Source organism: Rhinatrema bivittatum, chromosome 5 (genome assembly GCF_901001135.1).
Source record: "Rhinatrema bivittatum chromosome 5, aRhiBiv1.1, whole genome shotgun sequence".
Lineage (NCBI taxonomy): Eukaryota > Metazoa > Chordata > Amphibia > Gymnophiona > Rhinatrematidae > Rhinatrema > Rhinatrema bivittatum.
This window is the reverse complement of record NC_042619.1, coordinates 84,772,288-84,794,019: the sequence shown is the minus strand read 5'-3', so window position 1 is coordinate 84,794,019 and position 21,732 is coordinate 84,772,288. Positions and strand designations below refer to the sequence as shown.

At 42.7% G+C, this 21,732-nt stretch overlaps 1 protein-coding gene across 1 annotated transcript in view; it reads right to left on the bottom strand.

The window, feature by feature from the left end:
* The window catches only part of FGF9 (fibroblast growth factor 9), a 100,982-nt gene that overhangs the window by 20,555 nt on the left and 58,695 nt on the right, over positions 1-21,732 (bottom strand). Inside the window, exon 2 of the mRNA XM_029602538.1 lies at positions 7,483-7,586. Coding sequence (XP_029458398.1) covers positions 7,483-7,586 — 104 coding nt within the window. The remainder of the gene's footprint in view (positions 1-7,482; positions 7,587-21,732) is intronic.

Below are 21,732 nucleotides of genomic sequence, written 5' to 3'. Positions count from 1 at the left end.
CGGACAGGAGGCAGAGGTGGACAAAGGCCAGGAGCTGATGAAGACGAGGATTCTGGAGTAGACAAAGTCAAGGACTCTGGAACAGACGAAGACGAGGACTCTGGAGCAGACAAAGAGGAAGACACAGGAAGCAAGACAAGCTAAAATCAGGCAAGTAAAACTCAGGATGGAGAGGAATCCAGATAGCATGCTAACTCACACAGCCAGAAAGGAGGCTCCAGTGGCCAGAATGGCCCTCGGGCTATCCACTGAGCACAATCCGCCGAAGGCTAGGCAAAGTCGGAGTCCAAGACATCGGAGGAAGTTAAAATGTCAGGCCTCCACTGTGCCATTGGACTCCCAGGACACTCGATGAAGGGCAGCGAGGAAGAGCAAGGCAAGGACATCAGGAGGACTCCAGACAATGGACATGGACTGACGACAGACGTGGAAGATCCTCAGCTCCATGGAAGGAGTTATCCCACCGAGCGCCCTACACACCCCAACCGGGGTGGTCGCAGACCACTGGGCCACTGCGCGCCCTATACATCCCAGCGTGGAGCATTGGCAGATGCTGGACAGGACAGACAACAGCACATCAGGAAGAGACATCAGGATACAGATTCAGATTCAAATTCAGATTCAGAATTGGATCAGGAAATCTGGAGATACAACGGAGTCAGAGACATCTGGGAACATGACGGATGACAGGACGAGACGAAGGACATTCAGAGGAGAGACCAGGAACATGGACGACGAGGGATCCCACGAAAAAGAGAGACATCAGGCAGGAGCAGGAAGCAGAAGTCCAGAGGAGGACTAGCCCCTTGCCAAGGCAAGGATGGACTGAAAGCAGAGCCCTTTTATAGGGCTGAAGGAGGAGACGCCCAGGGAGGAGTTCCAGGTGGGGCCCGGGGCATATCCAGCCACGGGCCCTTTAAATCCAGAAGAGAGACGCAGCCTTGCCCCTAGAAGGAAGGGGCAGGACCCTGGACAGCAGCACGCTGAAGACGTTGAGCAGGAGCAGGAAGAATGGGTTGCAGGGCAGGCCCCGACGTGGGAGGCGGTTCCCTGCCGTGCGAAGGGGCAGAACGATGGCGGCGTCCATGCTGCTGCAGAGCAGGCCTCTGGGCCTGCCAGGAGACAGCAACGCCGGCAGCCTCTGGGCTGCTGAAGACGCCGGAGAAAGGTGAGAGGCCGCTTGTGGGCTAGCTCCCACAAGCGGAATCACAACAGTAAAACTATATGAATATTTCAAAACAGCTGATGAACAGAACAACATCTAACAAGTAAAAACAAATAAAAACTCTTAAAAATTATTAAAAATTCTCCAAACACCAATAAAATATTTCAAACAGCAGTCATATAATATAACACCCAATAATTGAAAAGGTAGTCAATCAAGAAAAATGAACTTAAAAAGTTACCTTTACTTACCCTCTCCAGCAGTACTCCTGCTTCTTTCCCTGGCAGGCCACACCAGAAGCAGCAGTAGCTACTGAAGCTGTCCTCACAGTCCTCTTCCTTAGGGACCACACCTAGTTTGTGTCTCTCTCACTCACACACTCACACACACACCAGTCACACCCTCAGGACCAGTTTCTGTTTCTCACACACCAATCATCTCCCCGACCAGTCTCTCTCTCTCACACACACCACACACACACACACACACACACACACACACACATACCAGTCACCTCCCTGATCAGTCTTTCTTATACATACACATTACCTCTCTGACCAGTCTCTCTCAATTACACAATGCTATCTCTCTCTTACTTAGCACAGACTTCCAATCACACACATGTTCTCTCTCTCTCTCCCTCTCTCTCTCTCTCACACACACAGACTGAAGCACCCTTCCCCTCACATACACACTTCACACACACAGAAGCACCCTCCCCCTCACATACACATCACACACACAAAGAAGCACCCTCCCCATCTCAAATATACACCACACCCACACACACAGAAGCACCCTCCCCCTCACATACATACCACACACACACACAAGCACCCTCCTCATCTCAAATATAGACCACACACACAGAAGCATCCTTCCCCCTCACATGCACACCTCACATACATAGAAGCACCTTCCCCTATCACATACAAACCACACACACACACACACACACACACACACAAAGAAGCACCCCCTCTCACATTTACACCCCATACACACACAGAAGCACCCTCCCCCTTCATATACATTCTACACACACACATACATGCACAAGCACCCTCTGTGTCTCAAATACGCACCACACATACACACCGGCCCCCAGCAGAACAGCACCAGTCTTCAGCCCCACTGGTCTGGTCTCCGCCGGTCGCCAGCGCTCCGATCTTCAGCCCTGCCAGCCTGGTCTCTGGCGGCAGCCAGCACTCCAATCTTTAGCTCCACTGGCCTGGTCTACGGTGTCGGACAGCGCCCCAGTCTTCGGCCCCACAAGCAGCCAGTGCTCCAGTCTTGGTCCCGCCGGCCTGATCTCCGGCTGCAGCCAGCGCTCCAATCTTCACCCCACTGGCCTGGTCTCCAGCGATGGCCAGTGATCCAGTCTTCGGCCCCACTGGCAGCCACAGCTCAAATCTTCACCCTTCTGGCCTGGTATCCTGTCATGGCCAGCACTCTGGTCTTCAGCTCCGCTGGCTGCAGGTAGCATGTGGCACCTGCCGGTGCTTGGTGACACGCCAGTTGAGAAGTTCTGGCCTAGTGGTTAGAGCCTCAGGCTCTAAGCCAGGGAAACCAGTATTCAAACCTCACTGAAGTTTTTCATGACCTTGGGCAAGTCAAACTTGGGGGCCTATTTATTAAAGGTTTTCTCCCATTCTGTGTCTATGGGAAAAATCCCATTGGGATCAATTTTAAAAGCATTGCTTGTGCTAAAATGCCCACATGTGCGAGTATCTGGGCCACGCATGAGTGACGCATACTTAAAAAGCCGGAAATTCCGTGCAAATATATGAGTGTGTGCGAGTTAAAAAAGGGGGGGAGGGTGGAAAAGGGGCAGAGTTGGGGGCAGGGCATGGGCATTTTGAGGCAGGGCCAACAGTTACACACATAGCTCCATATTTTAAAACCGGAGGTCGCAGCACGCAGCAGCTCGTTAACTGCGTAACTTTACTGCTGCTTCTGATGAGGAGCAAGTCTGCAGATCTCGCATTTTTGACACCGACCCCTCACAACATGGTGAGGGGTCGGTGTCAACTAGAGGGCATGCAGGATGAAGAACCAGAGGGGTCTGGAAAACCTTGATATTGACTGGGCAAACTAATGGACTAATTGGAAAAACTGGGAATGCCCCTCACACAAGCATGTTTTAAAATCCACTTACATACATGCGTTAAAGCCAGCAAAGTCCAAAGGGAGGTATGTGAAGTTGGTTTGCTTGCGTATCCTCTCAATATTAAAAGCATGCACACAGTAGCCATATCTTAAATTATGCACGCCCATGATTTAAAATTCAAGCATATCTCCACTCGCGCACCGATGCACACGTGTATGGGCACACACTTGCTCATTTTAAAATTCAAACACAATAGGTATTTCTCTGGGGACATGGAGATTCCTATTGTACTTGAATATAATCCACTTTAAGGTAGCCGACCTGTCACAAAAGGCAGAATATAAATACAAAAAAAAAATGTAACACCTGGACTATAGAACTCAAAAAGATTGCCTAATCAATAAAAACAGCAGTACCACTGTCTACAGTGCATCTGTGTAAACAGGATGTCTAAAAGAAGAATGGCAAGAATAAAATGGAAGGATGAAGTTTTGTACCAAGGAGGATCAGAAAAAAGCTGTTATGTTGAATGACTACTTTGGCTTGGTATTCACACTGAAAGGGAAGAGTGATGGGCCAAGGGCATAAAGGCCTGGGCAGTAAACACATTACCATTTGCTGAGGAGGTAGTGTTCAAGGTGAAGGAGGGAAAAACTCACATTTTTTAGACTGCTTTCAAATCCTAACACTGCTCTACAATAAATACACTTCCCATAGATTTGCTTGTCAGGTGTGTTTGTCTTGATTAGATTGTAAGCCCTGTGGAGTAGGAACAATATCTTATATGTATCTGGACAGCATTGCATACGGTGTTTCTTGTAGCGCTTTAGAAATGATATTGAAGGAGCTCAAGGATGTGGTGGACTGTTTGTCTCAGAACTCTGTTCAACTTTTCACTGGGAAAGGGACAGATTCCAAGAGACTATAAGGAAATGCGTACCTGTTTGAGGGCAATGTGAAAATTTGCAACAGAGCAGACATGCCAAAGGCATATATAAAATTAAAGATAACATTCAAAATTGGAAAAATGGTCAATGGTTTGGAGACTGCACTTTAATCCAAAATTTGCAAAATCATGCTAATATATTTGTTATGCGCCCCATCTGCACCCAGCCCGTGCACGGGCCTGCTCACCTTGTGACCTCACCTTGTGGCCTCATCTGACCTCTGTCTCCTCCAGTGCTCCACCCCCTGGGGGCAGGTGCTTCCTGGTCCCTACCAGGGAGCAGTTCTCCACTGCTCCAGGACAAGGGTCCACCCCCGAGCGCAACAATATTAGGATGCATAAATCCAAGAGCCAAATACCATTTTGGGGAGGAAGAACTAGCAATTACCAAATAGGAAAGGAATGTGGGAGGTCATATTTCTCATGACCTCAAGTTAGTCAGTCAGAGTGACAAAGCAGTGGAGAAGGCTAGTAATATGCTTTGATGCATAATGAGAGACCATTAATGGGAAGAGGAAGGCAATATTACCACTGTACAGACTTATTGTAAGACCCCCAACCTTCTGTACAATGTCCGGATTTGAAGACCGCATCTACAAAAAAACATTGAAAGGTACGGCACTGCAAAGGAGGACTTGAAAATGGAGACTGGCCTGCCTTATAGCCCAGAAATGGACAAAGTTTAAAAGCTAAACATGTACTCTTTAAAAGGCAGGAGAAAAGGGGAAAAAGATGCAAACACTAAAATATCTAGAGGATTTCAATTAAGCACCAGAATGTGGCACTTTTAATAGAATGGGAAGTTCAAGCAACAGGGGCCATCATACAAAGCTAGAGGGAGGCTTAAAAATAAAGAGAGCAATTACTTTTACATTCAGAAGATGGAGGAACACCTGGACTTCAAGGGGAGGAAGTAGGATGAACAGAGAAACCATAGTGGCAGTGTGGGAATGGGATTTACAGCATCACTGCAGACATGGTGAACAAATACTATGTTTAGTGTTCCCCAAAGGAGGGAATGGAGAAGAGCTACATTTGGTTAGCAGCAGTATAAATGGTAATGAGGTAGATGGCAAGGCATTTACAAAGGAAAAGGTTTGCATGGAACTAATAAAACAAAAAGCGAACAAAGCAATGGGTTTGGCTGGAATACATCCTAGGATATTAAAAGAGCTCAGAGAGGTACTGGTGACTCCATGACGATGCTATTCAATCAATCATTGGAGATAGAAGTGATTTTTGGAGGACGAGAGAGGACAAATCTAATCCTTTATACTAGTGGTATGAAGAAGGACTATATCTGGTGGATGGCAATTACAAGTTAGTGAGATTGACCTTGGTAGTGAGTAAATTAATGGAGCCAGTATTATAAGAAAATATAGTAGAGTATCTTGATTCAATGGGTTTCAGGATCAAGACAGCATAGTTTTACCAAATGGCAATCAAGGGCATGCACTGGATGTGGACTATTTGGATTTCAGCAAAGCTTACAACATTGTCCCACATTGGAGGTTCATAAATTAACTAAACATCCCTGAGGTGGGATTCCCAAGGTGGCTAATGGGGGTTAGAAATTGACTGAGTGACAGACTACAGAGGGTAGTAATTAGTGGACCTTACTCTGAGGAAAAAGAGGCTATTAGTGGAGTGCCTCAAGGATCAGTACTGGGGCCAGTTCTACTGAACATTTTTGCAAGTGATATTGCAAGGGAATAAGTAAAGAAAGTTTGTCTATTTATTTACTGCATTTGATCATCTGCTTTTTCATCACAGTCCCCAAAGTGGAATACAATAACTCAATATATACACTCTCCATACACAAAATATAAATAAACCCCCAAACATATAATCATGCAACCCAACTCCTAAAACTAACAATACATACAAACACAAACTACAAACTCTATTTTCAGATAGATCCTCACCCTTTTCTCAAACTAAAGCTAAAATTAAATCATCAGGCACTCATTTCCAATCCTGTGCCTTTTCTAAACTTACACCATATATCTGTTCAACCAGCAGGTCTTTATTGTTTGTAGATGAAACAAAAATCTGCAGCAGATCAACACCACTAAGGAAGCAGACAAAATGATCTGAGTGCTTGGCAGCAAGGATTCAATGCAAAATCCAAGCAAGGATTCAATGCAGAAATCCAAGGGAGCAGTATGTGGTGTGGGTTGATATTCTAATGTTCACCAATCAGGACAGAGATCTTTGATTTCAAAAAAGCTAATATTTGCATACTTTTTCCTTGAAAATTGGACAAGGAAAAGCAAGCACAGCGTGCTCTTTCTGCAGATTCTTTTTCTGACCAAAAGCTATACATATAGGCGGTAATTTTCAAAAGCTTTTACGTGTGTAAATGGGCTTTTGAAAATTGTTACTTTCATGCGCATAACTTCTTTGAAAATTCACTGTAGAGGGTTGAATTGTCTAAAGGTTTTTCACACATAAATGCACCTTACGTTCATAGTCTTTTGAAAATTGCTACAATATATGCTACTTTTATGCACGTAACTCCTTTGAAAATTACTTCCATAATTTTAAAAATCTGAAAAGATGCATGAAGTTTTTTCCCCTAAGCTGACCCCATCTTTCCTGACGGGACTATATGCAGATAATAGTACATAGATTATGAAACTACACACATACTTTTACTCATGTACAGGATGGGCAATTTTCAGACAGCTGATTTACACAGATAAAAAACATTTTACCCATGGAAATCTCTTTTAAAATTGTCCTCATAAAATTTTTTAGTTGATGCTTCATTGGTAACAGCAAGAGGTTTGCATGATTAGATAGTTACAGCACTATCCTGTGAGTCAGGAGAAGATTTGGGGCCTCAATTATTAAAGTTTTGCGACAATGCAAAAATTGCACCAGAGTTATCAACAAAACGATTCCATTATTTTTAATGAGGACAACACTGGTGCAAAACTTTAATACATGAGCCTACTGAGATACAAATGCTAAGCACTCTATTACGCTATCTATAATGGTGAGCAGGTCACTTTTGTATCTGTGTCTCAGTTTTACTAAACTGTAGTTGGGTAACAACAATGCTTTTTTCTCCTTTCACTTTTTTAAGATGTGAGCAATCCAAATGCCAGAAATGTAATACCAGACCATCTATCACTACATACATGCCTACATGTCTGTTTCTGAAGTATTACATTATAAAAGAAAGCAAAGTCCTCGTTGGATGGAAAGCACACAAACTAGAGACCATGGGTTATCCCATAAGCAGTCTGAACTTACCGATCCATACAGCTCCCCCTTCTCATTCATTCCAAGGTAAAGTCCACTGTCTACACCTCGAATGCTGACCAGACCCACTGCTATACTGATAAATTCCAGTATGCCTGCAAAATAGAATGCAAACAACATCATGACAATTTGTAGATGTTTTCAGTTGAAAGCAATTCACTGATTATTGTTTTTACAATTGGCAGCATGATAGCATGAAAATCATTGTGTCGTTCTGAGGTAGTGTCTCCATCTGGCAAGAAATCTGCTGAATATATTCTTTCCATGAAAGAGTTAACTTCCTTGTGACTCTGCTAAAATGATGCATTGCAGAGAACATAAGGACATTACAGCCAAAAAGATTATTGTGTTCTCAACCTTTCCATCTTCTTCAAACAAGCTCTGCACCTTTGGTCATTATGCTATTTTGCACTACAAGGGGAAAAAAAAACTATCAAGGAAAAAAAAAGTAAATATATAAATTACTGTTTTGCTCATACTAATTCTACAGCATAGTTATATTTTAAAAAAAATAAACATATGAGCAATGTTGAAATAATGAAAGAACAAAAGAAAGCAAGGGTATTCATTGACTCCCTACAGCAAGCATCTGTCTCAGATCTATGGGAAACTGCCTTCTCATAGGATCACATTGTATCTTCATCTGCTGTACTCGCGAAAATAGAACATTTAAGGTGTGATTCCTTCTCTTTCACATCTACAGTAATTCTATAAGCAGACTTTTAAAGTGTCATTTTATCTTCTCCCACAGAAGCAGATATTCAAAGTCCCCAATCAGCAGGTAAGATAACCCACTCGTTTTAGCCTGTTATTTTTAGGTGACTATTCAAGTGAAACTAATCAGTTTTCAGCTAAATATTCTCCTAAATCTAGATGGTCAAATGGCTAGATATAGTGCAGCTTGATTCCGCAGTTAAACTTAGCCAGTTAGTGCTGAAAATCAGGCATAAAGTATTCTTTAAAAAAAAAAAAAATCTTATAATTAAAAACAATATCCTTGCCCAGCCAGACCCTTTCCCTTCTGACCTTTGAAAATGAAAAAAAATGGTCTGGAGTAGCTAAGTCAGGTGCAAGGATATTATAGATGCCCTAAGAGAAACTTCAGCCGTGCACAAGCCCCCTCAGGCTCAGGATCATTCCTCACTCCACACAGCCGGGCCAGGGGTATTCCACTTCCTCTCTCCCTCACATCTCCAGGAGCATTCCTTTTCCTTTCTATGACCCCCCACCTACCTCGAGCAGGAGCACTCCTCTTCCTCTCTTCTCACCCAGCCCCAGGACCCAGGGGTGTGTTGAGAAAACAGCGGCAAGCACTTGCACCAGCTCCTGCCACCACAGGTGAGGGCCTGTGAGCGCGGCTGGAGGTTTCAGCACTGCTGAGTCTCCAGAAGCGAAATCGGGTCACAGTGCCTCTAAAAATTACCTCTGCTGGAGAAATACTTTGGCAAAGCTCCCACCACTACAGCATAGCTTAGACCCCCCAAGCGATGCCAGTTTGGTCCAATCCTATTGATGCTCCTGCCGCCCCCAAAACTGTGGCATTCTAGGCGGCTACTTAGTCTATCTAGTACTTCCACCGGCCCTGGGGTACCCTCACACTCTCTCCCTCCTGACCCTTAAATGAGAAAAAATGGTCCCAGGATTCTGTCTCTCCTGATTCTTCAAAATGAATACAATGATCCCACAGCAGGGACTCCCTGCCTTTCCGCCCTGCAGCAGGTGGATTCTCCCCCTCTCTCTTCCTGCTGCCCAAAGCACGAGAGTGTCACTGAGGATCTCTTACCCGCCTCCTTTAAGTAGGGGAGTAGCCTAGTTTTCAGAGGAACCGGATACGAACCAGGGAAACCAAGGTTCAAATCCCACCGCTGCTCCTTGTGACCTTGGGCAAGTCACTTTACCCTCCATTGCCTCAGGTACAAACTTAGGGGATCCTTTACTAAGCTGCAAAAAACAGTGCTTATTGTATGTAAAACACTGTTTATCGCACAATAACGGCTGGATTTTAAAAGGCCTGGCGCATGTAAAACCGAGGGTTTATGTGCGTGGCCGGGCCTTGCACATGCCGCACGCATTTTAAAAACGGGCCCCGGTACGCCCACAAGTGCCGGGCCTCTCTGAAGGGACGGGCCGGGGGTGGGGAGGAGCGGGCCAGGACAGCGGCAGTGAAGTAAGTGGCAAAACAAAAAAAAAATAGGATAGATAGGAAGGGTTTAGGGGGTGGGGAAGAGGGAGGGAGTTTAGGTAGGTGGGTAGGGAAGTTCCCATCCAGTCCATTCATTATTTGGAGCAGACTGGGAGGGAACAGGAGATGACCCGATTTCGTCACCGTGCGTAATTTGCAAAACGTCATCCACCCTTGCACGTACCGCCTGTACTTGCACGCGAGGATTGTAAAATCTGGCGCACATGTCACACAGCCACCATATTTTATAACCTGCACGCGCCTGCACATGCATGTTATAAAATCAGCACGTCCATCTTTTAAAATCTACCCCTAATTGCATATTGTGGTGATATCACGGGATAATTAGGCCATAAAACTGCTCCCTATTAAAATTTGCTGTTCTGCTTGCATAAAATTTTCAAATGCATGCAAAGTAGTTAGTGCATAGGTAATCCTATGTAAATAAAATAACGTCTTTGACAGAAACTGCATTATTTCCCGGAAACATAGTTACATCTCAGAAGTTGTTGATAACGACCTGATACTCCCATGGAGAGTTAACAAAAATCCTTATGCTCTCAGCTTGCTTCTTAAAGGGCCTCACAGCCAGGAAACTTCCCTCCCTCCACCACCACCACCACCACCACCATGAATCCAGGTAGGTCCTGACCATCCCCCTGCCGCCTACAGAGACAGCCCAATAGTGAAAAAAGTAAAATGATAGAAACAGTATTTGTGTGGTGGATCCTACCTCCCTACCACAACCCCTCCCCTTTTCATCAAAGTCTAGTCCGAAAGCCTCCCCTTACAATCAACCTATTCCCTGGTAGTCTAGTGGCCTCCACCTACAGGTCCCACGCTCCCCGGATCCCCCTTAACTAAACAAAGTCTCCTTGATAGTCTAGTGGCAGCCCATAGCCCCCTGGCCAGTCAACACCATTTTCCAAAATGGCACCAGCTGGCCTTTGTCCCTATAGAGGCAAAGGCTGGCCAACGCCATTTTGGAAAATAGCGTCGACTGGCCTAGAGGTAGGGGGCACTCCAGGCCACATTAGGCTACCAGGGAGACTTTCTCTAGGGATTGGGAGTTCAAGAGGTCACCGTCATGCAATTTTTACCTTTTCCTGTGCTATTCTTTCTTGCAAAGAAAACATATTGCGGGGAAATAGCTGTGATATTTTACCTGGCAAGGGACAAATATCACAACAATGCCCCACCCAAGCCCATGATATTTCTCCCTCCCCCCCCCCCCCCCATAGTAAAATATCACAGTTTAGTAAATGACACCCTAGCCCTCAGGGGGGGTTAGGGAAATACTTACAGTGCCTGAATATAATCCACTGTGAAATGCCAAAAGCAGAATAGAAATAAAATAAAATCCTTGATATATAAAAAGAAATCCTCCCTCCTGTCCAAAAAAGGAGAGGAATCCCCACTGATCATCTCCTATATAGAGCAGCAGTGGAGGGAGAAGAGAAATGACCAGCTGCGAGGCCATTTTTTCAAATATACAGAGTCTGGATGAAATGAGGAGACCCTGCTGAAGGAACATTTTATTCATTTTCAAGAATCCAGAGGGGTCCCACTGCCCCAGGGCCATTTCTTTCACATTCAGAGGCCGATGCAATAAAACACGCCCAGCGTAAGCGCACAGGTTAACGAGCGGTCAGGTGCATGTTTTGGATGTGTATCCTTAACCCTAGATGTAATAAGGGAGATCAGTGCCTCCATAATGCCCATCCGAACAAAATCATAGCTAATAGCGCTCAGCATATGTAAAAGTCATGTAAATGAGGCTATTAGCTATTTCCCCACGACACCAAAAAAAAAAAAAAATCGCTTTGCACCCAGGGTGCACTTTTTAAGCCATCAAATTTTACGCTTGCCGCGGAGCAGGCATAAAGTCTTGCCACGCATCAAAAGGTCTGCATAAATACAAAATAATTACTGCTTTTCCGTGGTTCCTCCTACCTAGGATCACTGTTGCAACACAAGTAGAAGGAACCACAGAAAGCAGCATCCTGAGGATAGGAAAGGGGGGAGGAGTGGCTCTTTATATCAGAAACAATATCCAAGCATCTGAGCTGCAAGGAAGATGGGGCAATGAAGAAGCACTATGGGCCAACCTAAAAAAAAGATGGGACATCCATTTTTATTGGAGTGGTTTACAGGCCTCCAAACCAAAAGGAAGAGCTTGACAGAGATCTGGTTGAAGACATCCAAAAGATGGGAAAGAAGGGAGAAGTGGTGATTCTTGGAGACTTTAATTTGCCAGATGTAGACTGGATAGTCCCATCTGCAGAATCTAACAACAGTAGAGAAATAGTGGATGCTCTGCAAGGAGCTTTGTTCAAACAAATGGTAATGGAATCCACAAGAGAGGGAGCTATACTCGATTTAATGCTCACTAATGGAGATAATGTCTCTGATGTGCAGGTGGGCGCCCACCTCAGCACCAGTGATCATCAAATGGTATGGTTTAATATCACAAAAAGGATATGGAAAAGAAGCACACGAACCCGAGTTTTGCAGTTCAAAAACACAGACTTTGATGAAATGGGGAAGTACCTGGAGGAAGAACTAGTAGGCTGGGAGAACGAGAGAGATGTGGAACAACAGTGGACCAAACTAAAAGGAGCAATTACCAAGGCAACTAATCTATATGTTAGAAAAGTAAAGAAAAGCAAAAGAAAAATGAAACCTATCTGGTTCTCCAAGGAGGTGGCTGATAAAATAAAGGCTAAAAGAACAGCGTTCAAGAAATACAAAGGATCCCAAAGGGAGGAGCACAAAGAAGAATATCTGGTAGAACTGAAGGAGACAAAGAAAGTAATCAAGACGGCAAAAAGTCAAGCGGAAGGAAAGGATTGCCAAAGAGATTAAGAGAGGTGACAAACCTTTTTCAGATACATCAGTGAAAAGAGAAAAGTTCAAAGTGGTATAGTCAAAGTGGTTTGTCTTTTGTGGATGACACTAAGATCTGCAACAGAGTGGACACCCAGGAAGGAGTGGAGAGAATGAGACGGGATTTAAGGAAGCTGGAAGAGTGGTCGAAGATATGGCAGCTGAGATTCAATGCCAAGAAGTGCAGTCATGCATATGGCGAGTGGAAATCCGAATGAACTGTATTCGATGGGAGGAGAAAGGCTGATGTGCACGGAGCAGGAGAGAGACCTTGGGGTGATAGTGTCTAATGATCTGAAGTCGGCGAAACAATGTGACAAGGCGATAGCTAAAACCAGAAGAATTCTAGGCTGTATAGAGAGAGGAATCTCGAGTAAGAAAAGGGAAGTGATTATCCCCTTGTACAGGTCCTTGGTGAGGCCTCACCTGGAGTACTGTGTTCAGTTCTGGAGACCGTATTTCCAAAGAGACAGAGACAAGATGGAGGCAGTCCAGAGAAGGGTGACCAAAAAGGTGGAGGGTCTTCATCAAATGACTTATGAGGAGAGATTGAAGAATCTAAATATGTACACCCTGGAGGAAAGGAGGAGCAGAGGTGATATGATACAGACTTTCAAATACTTGAAAGGTTTTAATGATCCAAAGACAATGACAAACCTTTTCTGTCAGAAAAAAATCAGCAGAACCAGGGGTCACGATTTGAAGCTCCAGGGAGGAAGACTCAGAACCAATGTCAGGAAGTATTTCTTCAAGGAGAGGGTGGTGGATGCCTAGAATGCCCTTCCAGAGGAAGTGGTGAAGACCAGAACTGTGAAGGACTTCAAAGGAGAATGGGATAAACACTGTGGATCCATAAAGTCTAGAGGACGTGAATGAAGAGTGGGTGGCTCGCGGGAATGACGGCTACTACCTAGAGATAATACCTTTGTTCAATAAGCATACACACGGTTAATGCAACTCCAACATTGCTCTAAGCTTCAATGGCAAGAGGAAATGTGGAAAAGAGGATTTGCATTCACAAAAAAGCAGGAAGTAGCTTGCTTGTTATGGCGGCTACTACCCCAAACCAAATAAGCCTGATACTTCACTTTCAATACATATCCAGCATAGCTCTCTGCTTCAATGGCAGGGGAGAAAGTCTGATACCTCACTTTCATTGCATATCCAGCATAGCTCTCTGCTTCAACGGCAGGGGAGAAAGTCTGATACTTCACTTTCAATGCATATCCAGCATAACTCTCTGCTTCAACAGCAGGGGGAATGAAGAAAGGTGGATCTATATACAGATAACAACCAAACAAGGACTGAATTATTAGTCTGGGTGGGCAGTGGGCATGGGTGTCACTTGCTTATTGCGGCAGTTGCTACCCTAACTAATTGGGCTAGATATTCACATAGATGCAGTTCCAACACTGCTCTTTCATTAATGGTGGGGGTGGAAGGGAAATAGAACCAAAAGGTTACTAAGAGCCAAGAGTAACATAAGTATGAGAAAAAAAAATAAAGTGCAAAACTTGCTGGGCAGACTAGATGGACCGTTTGGTCTTCTTCTGCTGTCATTTCTATGTTTCTATGAAACAAAATGGCTTGAGGGGGGAAAAAAATATCTGGCGCACAATACACATGCCCTATGTGTGCATACAGTGCCGATAAATTTGCTGCTGGGGGATAAAATGGACCCTCGTGAAACTGAGCATCAATTTTAGTAACTTGCACAGATAGCCATGTCTCTTGGGCGCCCAATGCCACGGATGCACTAGAGACACACAATTATCCCCAGCGTGTCCGTTTTAGTGCGGCAGCTCATTGACACAATCGCATCAGGCACCCAGGACAGGTGGATGTGCTCGTGCTAAAAAAGCGGGCGCCCAGTTTGGACGCACGTGTTTTTTTTTACACTCACTTTATTGCATCGGCCCGTCAAGGTTTGGGACAGAAAGAGGGAAAATGCCCCCATTGCCTCAGGATCATTTACCTTCAATTTAAGGAGGCAGAAAGGAGTGTGACCTGACAAATTTGGGCCTCCTATTGCAGTGCCAGAGTTTGGCCAGCCAAGTTCAGCAGTGAGCACTGAATATCAGTACTAGCCACCTAACTTTCTCTCTCTCTCTCTCTCCAACCTAATTCCTACCCCCTCCCAAACTTTGGCTAATTAAAAACCACCTAGTGAAATTAGGTTGCTATAGTTAGCCAGTTAAACCCATTAATTTTCAAAGTCTTTGATCTAAGCCTGCTAAGTCCTTACTTAGCTGGCTGGTTCCCTTTGAAAATGGACCTCATAACAATGACCTTGTCTTTGATGTTATAATCACTCTTGTATAATTGCTTCATTTGCCTTACACATTTATTTTTAGACCTTGGAAAAGCCTCAATTCACTGTGCTGCAATTTGCATTACGTTCTGTATGAATATGTCTCATCTGCAAGACCCTATCTTGAGAATGTGCATGGAACTTTATACTGAACATCTGTATTAAATAGCTCAAAATTATCTTGCTCTGGGAGTTTTTCTCTCCTCTGCAAAAATCGCTGACCTCATCAATGAAGATAACAAACACCCCTGCCTGGCACAAATCCGGAATTTTAACAAAGCAAACCAGATTCCATTTTGGTTCATCTGAAAGCAGTAGTGTGAGTCTATTCTGACCTCAAAATCACTCAAAAAGAATATTAATACACAAGTTCACCACTAAATTTAGCTTTTCCATCAGCTTTTAAACAAGAAATGCATGGTAAAGTGATAATTTGTAATACTATAAAAAATAAACTGCTTCATAGTCACTGGAAATCCTGTTCATATGTTGAGTGTAATACTACTGTGCTGACAGTCTCTCTGACTAATAAAAAAGCACTCAAATAGATTTCTGAACAATTAATTGTACATCTCTTAGAAAACAGACTGTCTCCTAATCAATAACAGCCATGAACCACATAAATCAGCACTAGTTGAAGCTACACAGAAAATAATGAGTAGCCAAGATGATGTAAAGATGAAACATGCTCCCTATAAGCAAATATCGATTCATTACTTTATATATTATTCAGAGGAAAAGACATTGTGGGCTCTTTTTTCAAAAGGGTTATTCTAATCTATGATCTATTGCAAAACGGTTTTGTTCTTAGCATTTACCTGGCTTACTAAGACATGTATGTTTGCAATGACATTTATATTTGTATGAATATCTGCTCAGAATTCCAAGAAAAAACAGAGGGGGATAATTTTATCAATAAACTGTTGAAAAGAATAATAAAGCTTGGTAGGGTACAGAATGTGGGAGTTATTTATAGTGACTTTCTACAGGAATTATATTTGTATCTTAGGTCTGTAGACTTAAAATAAGCTGTTGTATAGTCTCATAGATTTGTTTTAATTTTTTAACTGCACTATCAAATTTCATTGCTCAGTACATAAGAACTATAAGATTTGCCATACTGGGTCATACCAAAAGTCCATCAAATCCAGTATTTTGTTAAGAAAAAAAAAAAAAAAAACAGTGGCCAATCCAGGTTACAAGTACCTGGCAGGATCTTAAAAGTCAATAGATTCCATGCTGCTTAGCCCACGGATAAGTAGTGGATTTCCCCATAATAGTTTATGGATTTTCTTCCAGGAACTTGTCTACATTTTTCTTAAACCCAGCTATGCTAACAGCTTTCACCATATTCTCCAGCAATGAATTCCACAGTTTAATTATGTGATCAGTAAAAAAATATTTTCTCCTGTCTTAAATGTATCACTTAGTAACTTCAATGTATGTCCACTAGTCTTTGTAAGCAATTGAATCACTGTTCCACTCCACTCATGTGGTAGACGGTAGACTTCTATCATAATCTGCTCCTGCCATCTCGTCTCAAACTGAAGAGGCCTAATATCTTTAGCCTTTCCTCATAGGGGAATTGTTCCATCCCCTTAATCATTTTGGCACCTTTCTCTGTATCTTTTCTAATTCTGCAATGCCTTTTTTGAGATGCAGTGACCAGAATTGCGCACAGTACTCAAAGTATAGTTGCACCATGATGCAATACAGAGGCATGATATTCTCTGTTTTATGCTCCATTCCATTCCTAATAATTCCTAGCATTCTATTCGCTTTTTTTTTTTTTTTTTTTCTGCTGCTCTCACTCAGCAGAGGATTTCAACATATTATCCACGATGACAGCTAGATCCTTTTCCTGGGTGTGACTCCCGAAGTGGAACCTTGCATTTTGTAGCTATAATTTGGAATACTCTTCCCTAAGTGCATCACTTTGCACTTGTCCACATTGTCATCTGCCATTTGGACGCGCAGCCTCCCAGTCTTGCAAGATTCTCTTGCAATTTCTCATAATCTTCGTTATTTAACAACTTTGAATAATTTTGTCTCATCAGCAAATTTGATCACCTCACTCATCGTTCCCATATCTAGATCATTTATGAATATGATAAAAAGCAGCAATCCTAGTATAGATTCCTGGGGCACTCCACTATTCACCTTTCTCCAAATGGAAAACTGATCATTTATCCCTATTCTCTATTTTCTATCTTTTAAGTAGTTCTCAATCCACAATAGGACACTTGCCACCTATCCCATGACTTTCTAATTTCCTCAAGAATCTCCCATGAGGTAATTTGTCAAACCCTTTTTGAAAATCCAGATACAGATGATCAACTGGCTCACCTTTATCCACATCTTTATTCATGCCTTAAAAAAAAAATGTAACAGATTAATGAGACAAGACTTCCCTTGGCTAAAACCATGTTGACTTTGTCCCATTAAACTCTACCTGCACATTCAGTAATTTTGTTCTTTAGAATACTTTCAACCATTTTTCCCGGCACTGGCATCAGGCTCACTGGTCTATAGTTTTCTTGATCACCCTGTTGCACGATGTACATTAAATAAATTATAAAACAATATAAGCAATAGCAGTATTAAAATAGAAGTGTATTCAAAATAAAAGTAGAATGAAATCAAACAGTGAAATTCCCACCTAACCATACTCTGGTAGCTCTCTTCTGTAAAGTAGATTTTCCCTAGAGTGGGCTTGGAATAGTTCAATCCTTGACCACTCTTAGCCCAGGAAAAGTTATCTGAAAGTTCTATGGTCCTCACACTGGTGGGCTTCACATGATAATGAGTTCCATTGACATGGAGCTATTAAGTAAAAGGCTTTCTCCCTTGTTCCTGATAACCTTGCTTCTGAGAGAGCTGGCATATTAAGAAGTTCTTTTAGGAAAGATCACAGAGGTCAAGTGGGTTGTAAAATTTAAAGGTGAATTTTAAAAGCTGGTCGTGTGCCAAAATCGGGAGATTGGCGAACATGTATGACATGCGTGTGTCCACCCAATTTTAAAATCCACCCGCTTGTGCACACAAGCCCTGATGAGCAAATATCTCACATCTGAGAAAAAAAGGGGCAGAGTGTTAGTGTGGAGTGGGTATTCTGGGGCGGGACTAAGAGATGTGCATGCAAGAATCTACACGCCAGTCCAGTGCCATGTAATTTTACTTCTGCTATGGAGTTGTAAGTTTAAAAAAAAATTATAGGTATCTATGAGGTGTTTGAGGGGGGTGGGGGGGAGTGCAGGCTAAAGAACCAGAGAGATTGGTAGGACCTAGCTGAAAAGTGGGCAAACTGGTGGATGAACTGGTTAAACTGGTCATCGACTGGACACACAACTGTTGTAAAATACCTCAGATACACGTCCATACACTGACATACACAGCTGGGCGTGCACCAGCTTCAAATTAGGCGCATAGATTTTTGTTGAACAAAAAAGATTACCAACCTCAACCCCTAGTGTCTAGTTGATAAATAAATTGTGATTTAGTATAGGATCTATGCTAATGCTTTATTCCTAATATGTTAAAGTTAATTATTCTCCCAAATTTCTGTAAACCATGTGGCTCCCTCAATATATTTGATATGATAATGGAATTGGTACTATGAGATAAATGATAAATAGGAAATATTTTTCTTTTAGAAAGTATTTAATGATATTACCAATCCATGCTTTTTCTTGTGCAAACTAGTATTAATGTTTATATTATTGAAAATATAAATAAAGAAATTAAAAATTTAAAAAAATTAGGCACATAGATATGCATGCTTAGGCTATTTTATAACATGTTTGCATATGTGCGCACGTGTTATAAAGTTGCCATTTCTCTGGCATGCAACCACAGATGCATATATATGCATCCATTTGAAAGTTACCATCTTAGAGGATAACTTTTAAAGAACTGTGCACAGCTCCACATATTTGTGGACATGGCTGCGTGCAAATCTACCGTAGTATTTTAGAACCAACACATATCATATACGTGTGGGTTATTTAAATTGCATAAATCTACTCTGCAATATTCATGCTTATGTATAGATACATGCAAATATATAATTATGTTAGATAAGTTTTAAAAAAGCACTACTTATCCAGCTAAGCAGTAGGGATGTGCATTCGTTTGCAACAAAATAAGAAATAAAGACAATATTTCCTATTTCGTTGCACTTCGGGGGCCTGATGAAACGAAAGCAAAACCCACAAAATTTCGTGTGGTTTTCTTATCATTTTGGGGGGGGGGGGGGGAGAAAGGGTACACTTAAAAAAGAACCCCAAACCCACCCCAACCCTTCAAATTAATTACAAACCCCCACCCTCCCTGACCCCACCCCAAGACTTACCGAAAGTCCCTGGTGGTCCAGCAGGGGTCCCGGGAGCAATCTTCCCCTCTCGGGCCATCGGCTGCCAGTAATCAAAATGGCGCCGGTGGCCTTTCCCCTTACCATGTGACAGGGGCTATTGGTGCCATTGGTGGCCCCTGTCACATGGTAGGAGCAATGGATGACAGCCAACGGCGCGAGAGGGGGAGATCGCTCCCGGGACCCCCGCTGGACCACCAGGGACTTTCGTAAGTCTTGGAGGGGTCAGGAGGGTGGGGGGATTATAGGGATGTGCGAAGCGTATTTCCCGATATTTCTGAAAAATTTGTTTCGGGACAGCCGAAAACAAATCAGCCCAACCACGGGAAAACAAATTTCCCATGTGTATATAATGCAAAAAAATGTGTGTATTTTTCTAATCTATTTCAAAATCACATGCATGGACAATTTACATGCGAAGATTAAATAGAACTTGCGTCCCTATTTACGAGTGTAAGTCTTCAAATTTTCTAACTTGAGCGTGTAAGCATAATTAACATGTTTTTGATTCCTCCACGAATTCACCCAGTCCATTTCCAGTCATTGAGACCCTCCTAGTTTGTCAGCCTGAACTCCTCCCCATTCACTCAGACTTCCCGCTCAGCCAATAATACAGTATGCATGTTTGATATCACTTTGCATCGCTAGATTGCCCCTTTTTTACATGCTATTTATGCATATATATACTCATTTTGTCACACGCAACCTTTTGAAAATTCACCCTTTATCTTCTCTGCTATATAAAAGAGGCCCAAATCATTCATGGTTTTATGTAAAGGATAGCTTCTTCCAGATGATAAAGGATGTCTTATTTACTAACTCATGCATAGTACAGAATATCTAACAGAGTTCAATTTGAAGGCCATAGTTTAAAGAACTGTCATGGTTTTTTTCTCAAAATATATATCTGACTGCATATTCCCTCAAGTGTATTTTATAATCCTATTATAAATATTTTAAATGCTAATTAAATGATATCCACTAGGCAGTATTTCAGTCTCTCAAAAAAGTCAAAACTGTCCAAAATTATTTCACAGTTGTTTGTTTTCAGTGTCTGAAAGCCAATGCAAAAAAAAAAAAATTGCATGCTATGATGTTGTCGGTTATAAAATAATTTATTCCATTGTGATAGCTCAGCTTTGCTTGTACAAATAAATATGGTGCTATGTAACTGCTTTAGAGAGATTAGCACTGGACAGAGCAAAAGTGTGTGGCATACTCCTTATGTTAGGGAGAGTCTGGCTGGTGGGTGTATCTACTTTAAAGGGAGTAGATATACACCTTTTACACTTAACAGCAGTCAGAGACCTTGATCCCAAATACATAGTAAGGAAAAGAAGGAGTTGGGTTAGCAGGGGAAAGCAATAGCCACGGGATTCTTAACTATTTAAGGGGTCATAACAGGGTATGCTGGGAGACAGCACTCCATGAAGACATGAAGAAGATCTGACCTCACTTGTACTGATCAAAACAGGAAGGAGAGAAATATGCTAACGCCATAAGTCAAACAGGGTGACCACCAGGCTCTGGGTCATAAACAGCAAAACAAAAAATATAAAGAAATTCTTATATTTTAAGAGCAAATATAATGGATTGGGCTTTACTGTAAATGTCCTTCCACCAAAGCAATAACTTTAAAATGTTACTTCAAAACAGAAATTGGACAGAACCATGGGGCCTGATGAGGTTCATCCCAGGATACTGCGGGAACTCAGAGATGTGGTGGGTCCGCTGTATGAGCTGTGAATAGATTCCTGGAAATGGGAGTGAAGCCGAGCGATTGGAGAAGAGCAGTGGTGGTCCTGCTACACAAGAGTGGGAGCAGGGAGGAGGCTGGAAATTACAGACCAGTTAGCCTCACCTCAGTGGTGGAAAAATTAATGGAGACTCTGCTGAAAGAAAGGATAGTGAACTATCTACAGTCAGAAGGATTGCTGGACCCGAGGCAGCATGGATTTACCAGGGGAAGGACCTGTGAGACAAATCTGATAGATTTTTTTGATTGGGTGACTAAAGAATTGAATCTCCGGAACAGGTATCTCCCCAACATCCTCTTCAGTAAACATCGAAGCAAAGAAATCATTAAATCTTTCCACGATGGCTTCTCTTCCCTAAGTGCCCCTTTAACCCCTTAATCATCTAACGGTCCAACAAACTCCCTTGCAGGCTTTCTGCTTCAGCTATATTTTTTAAAGTTTTTATTGTAAGTTTTTGCCTCTATGGCCAATTTCTTTTCAAATCCTCTCTTAGCCTTCACTGAAAAAAGTAGATTTTAAGATAGAGTGATTACCTGACTCCAGGACATAAAGAGCAGGAGAAGCATATTTCACTAAGAACCTTTTCACTAAGAAGCTTTCTCATAATCATCAGTCTGCGGAACTTTCCCTGCCAAGGATCCCTTCTTTGGTAACCCCCCAGAGAACTATATAGATCATCTCTAGTACTCTCTATTACCCCCCAAAGAACTCTCAGGTCATCTATGAATCCTTGGCA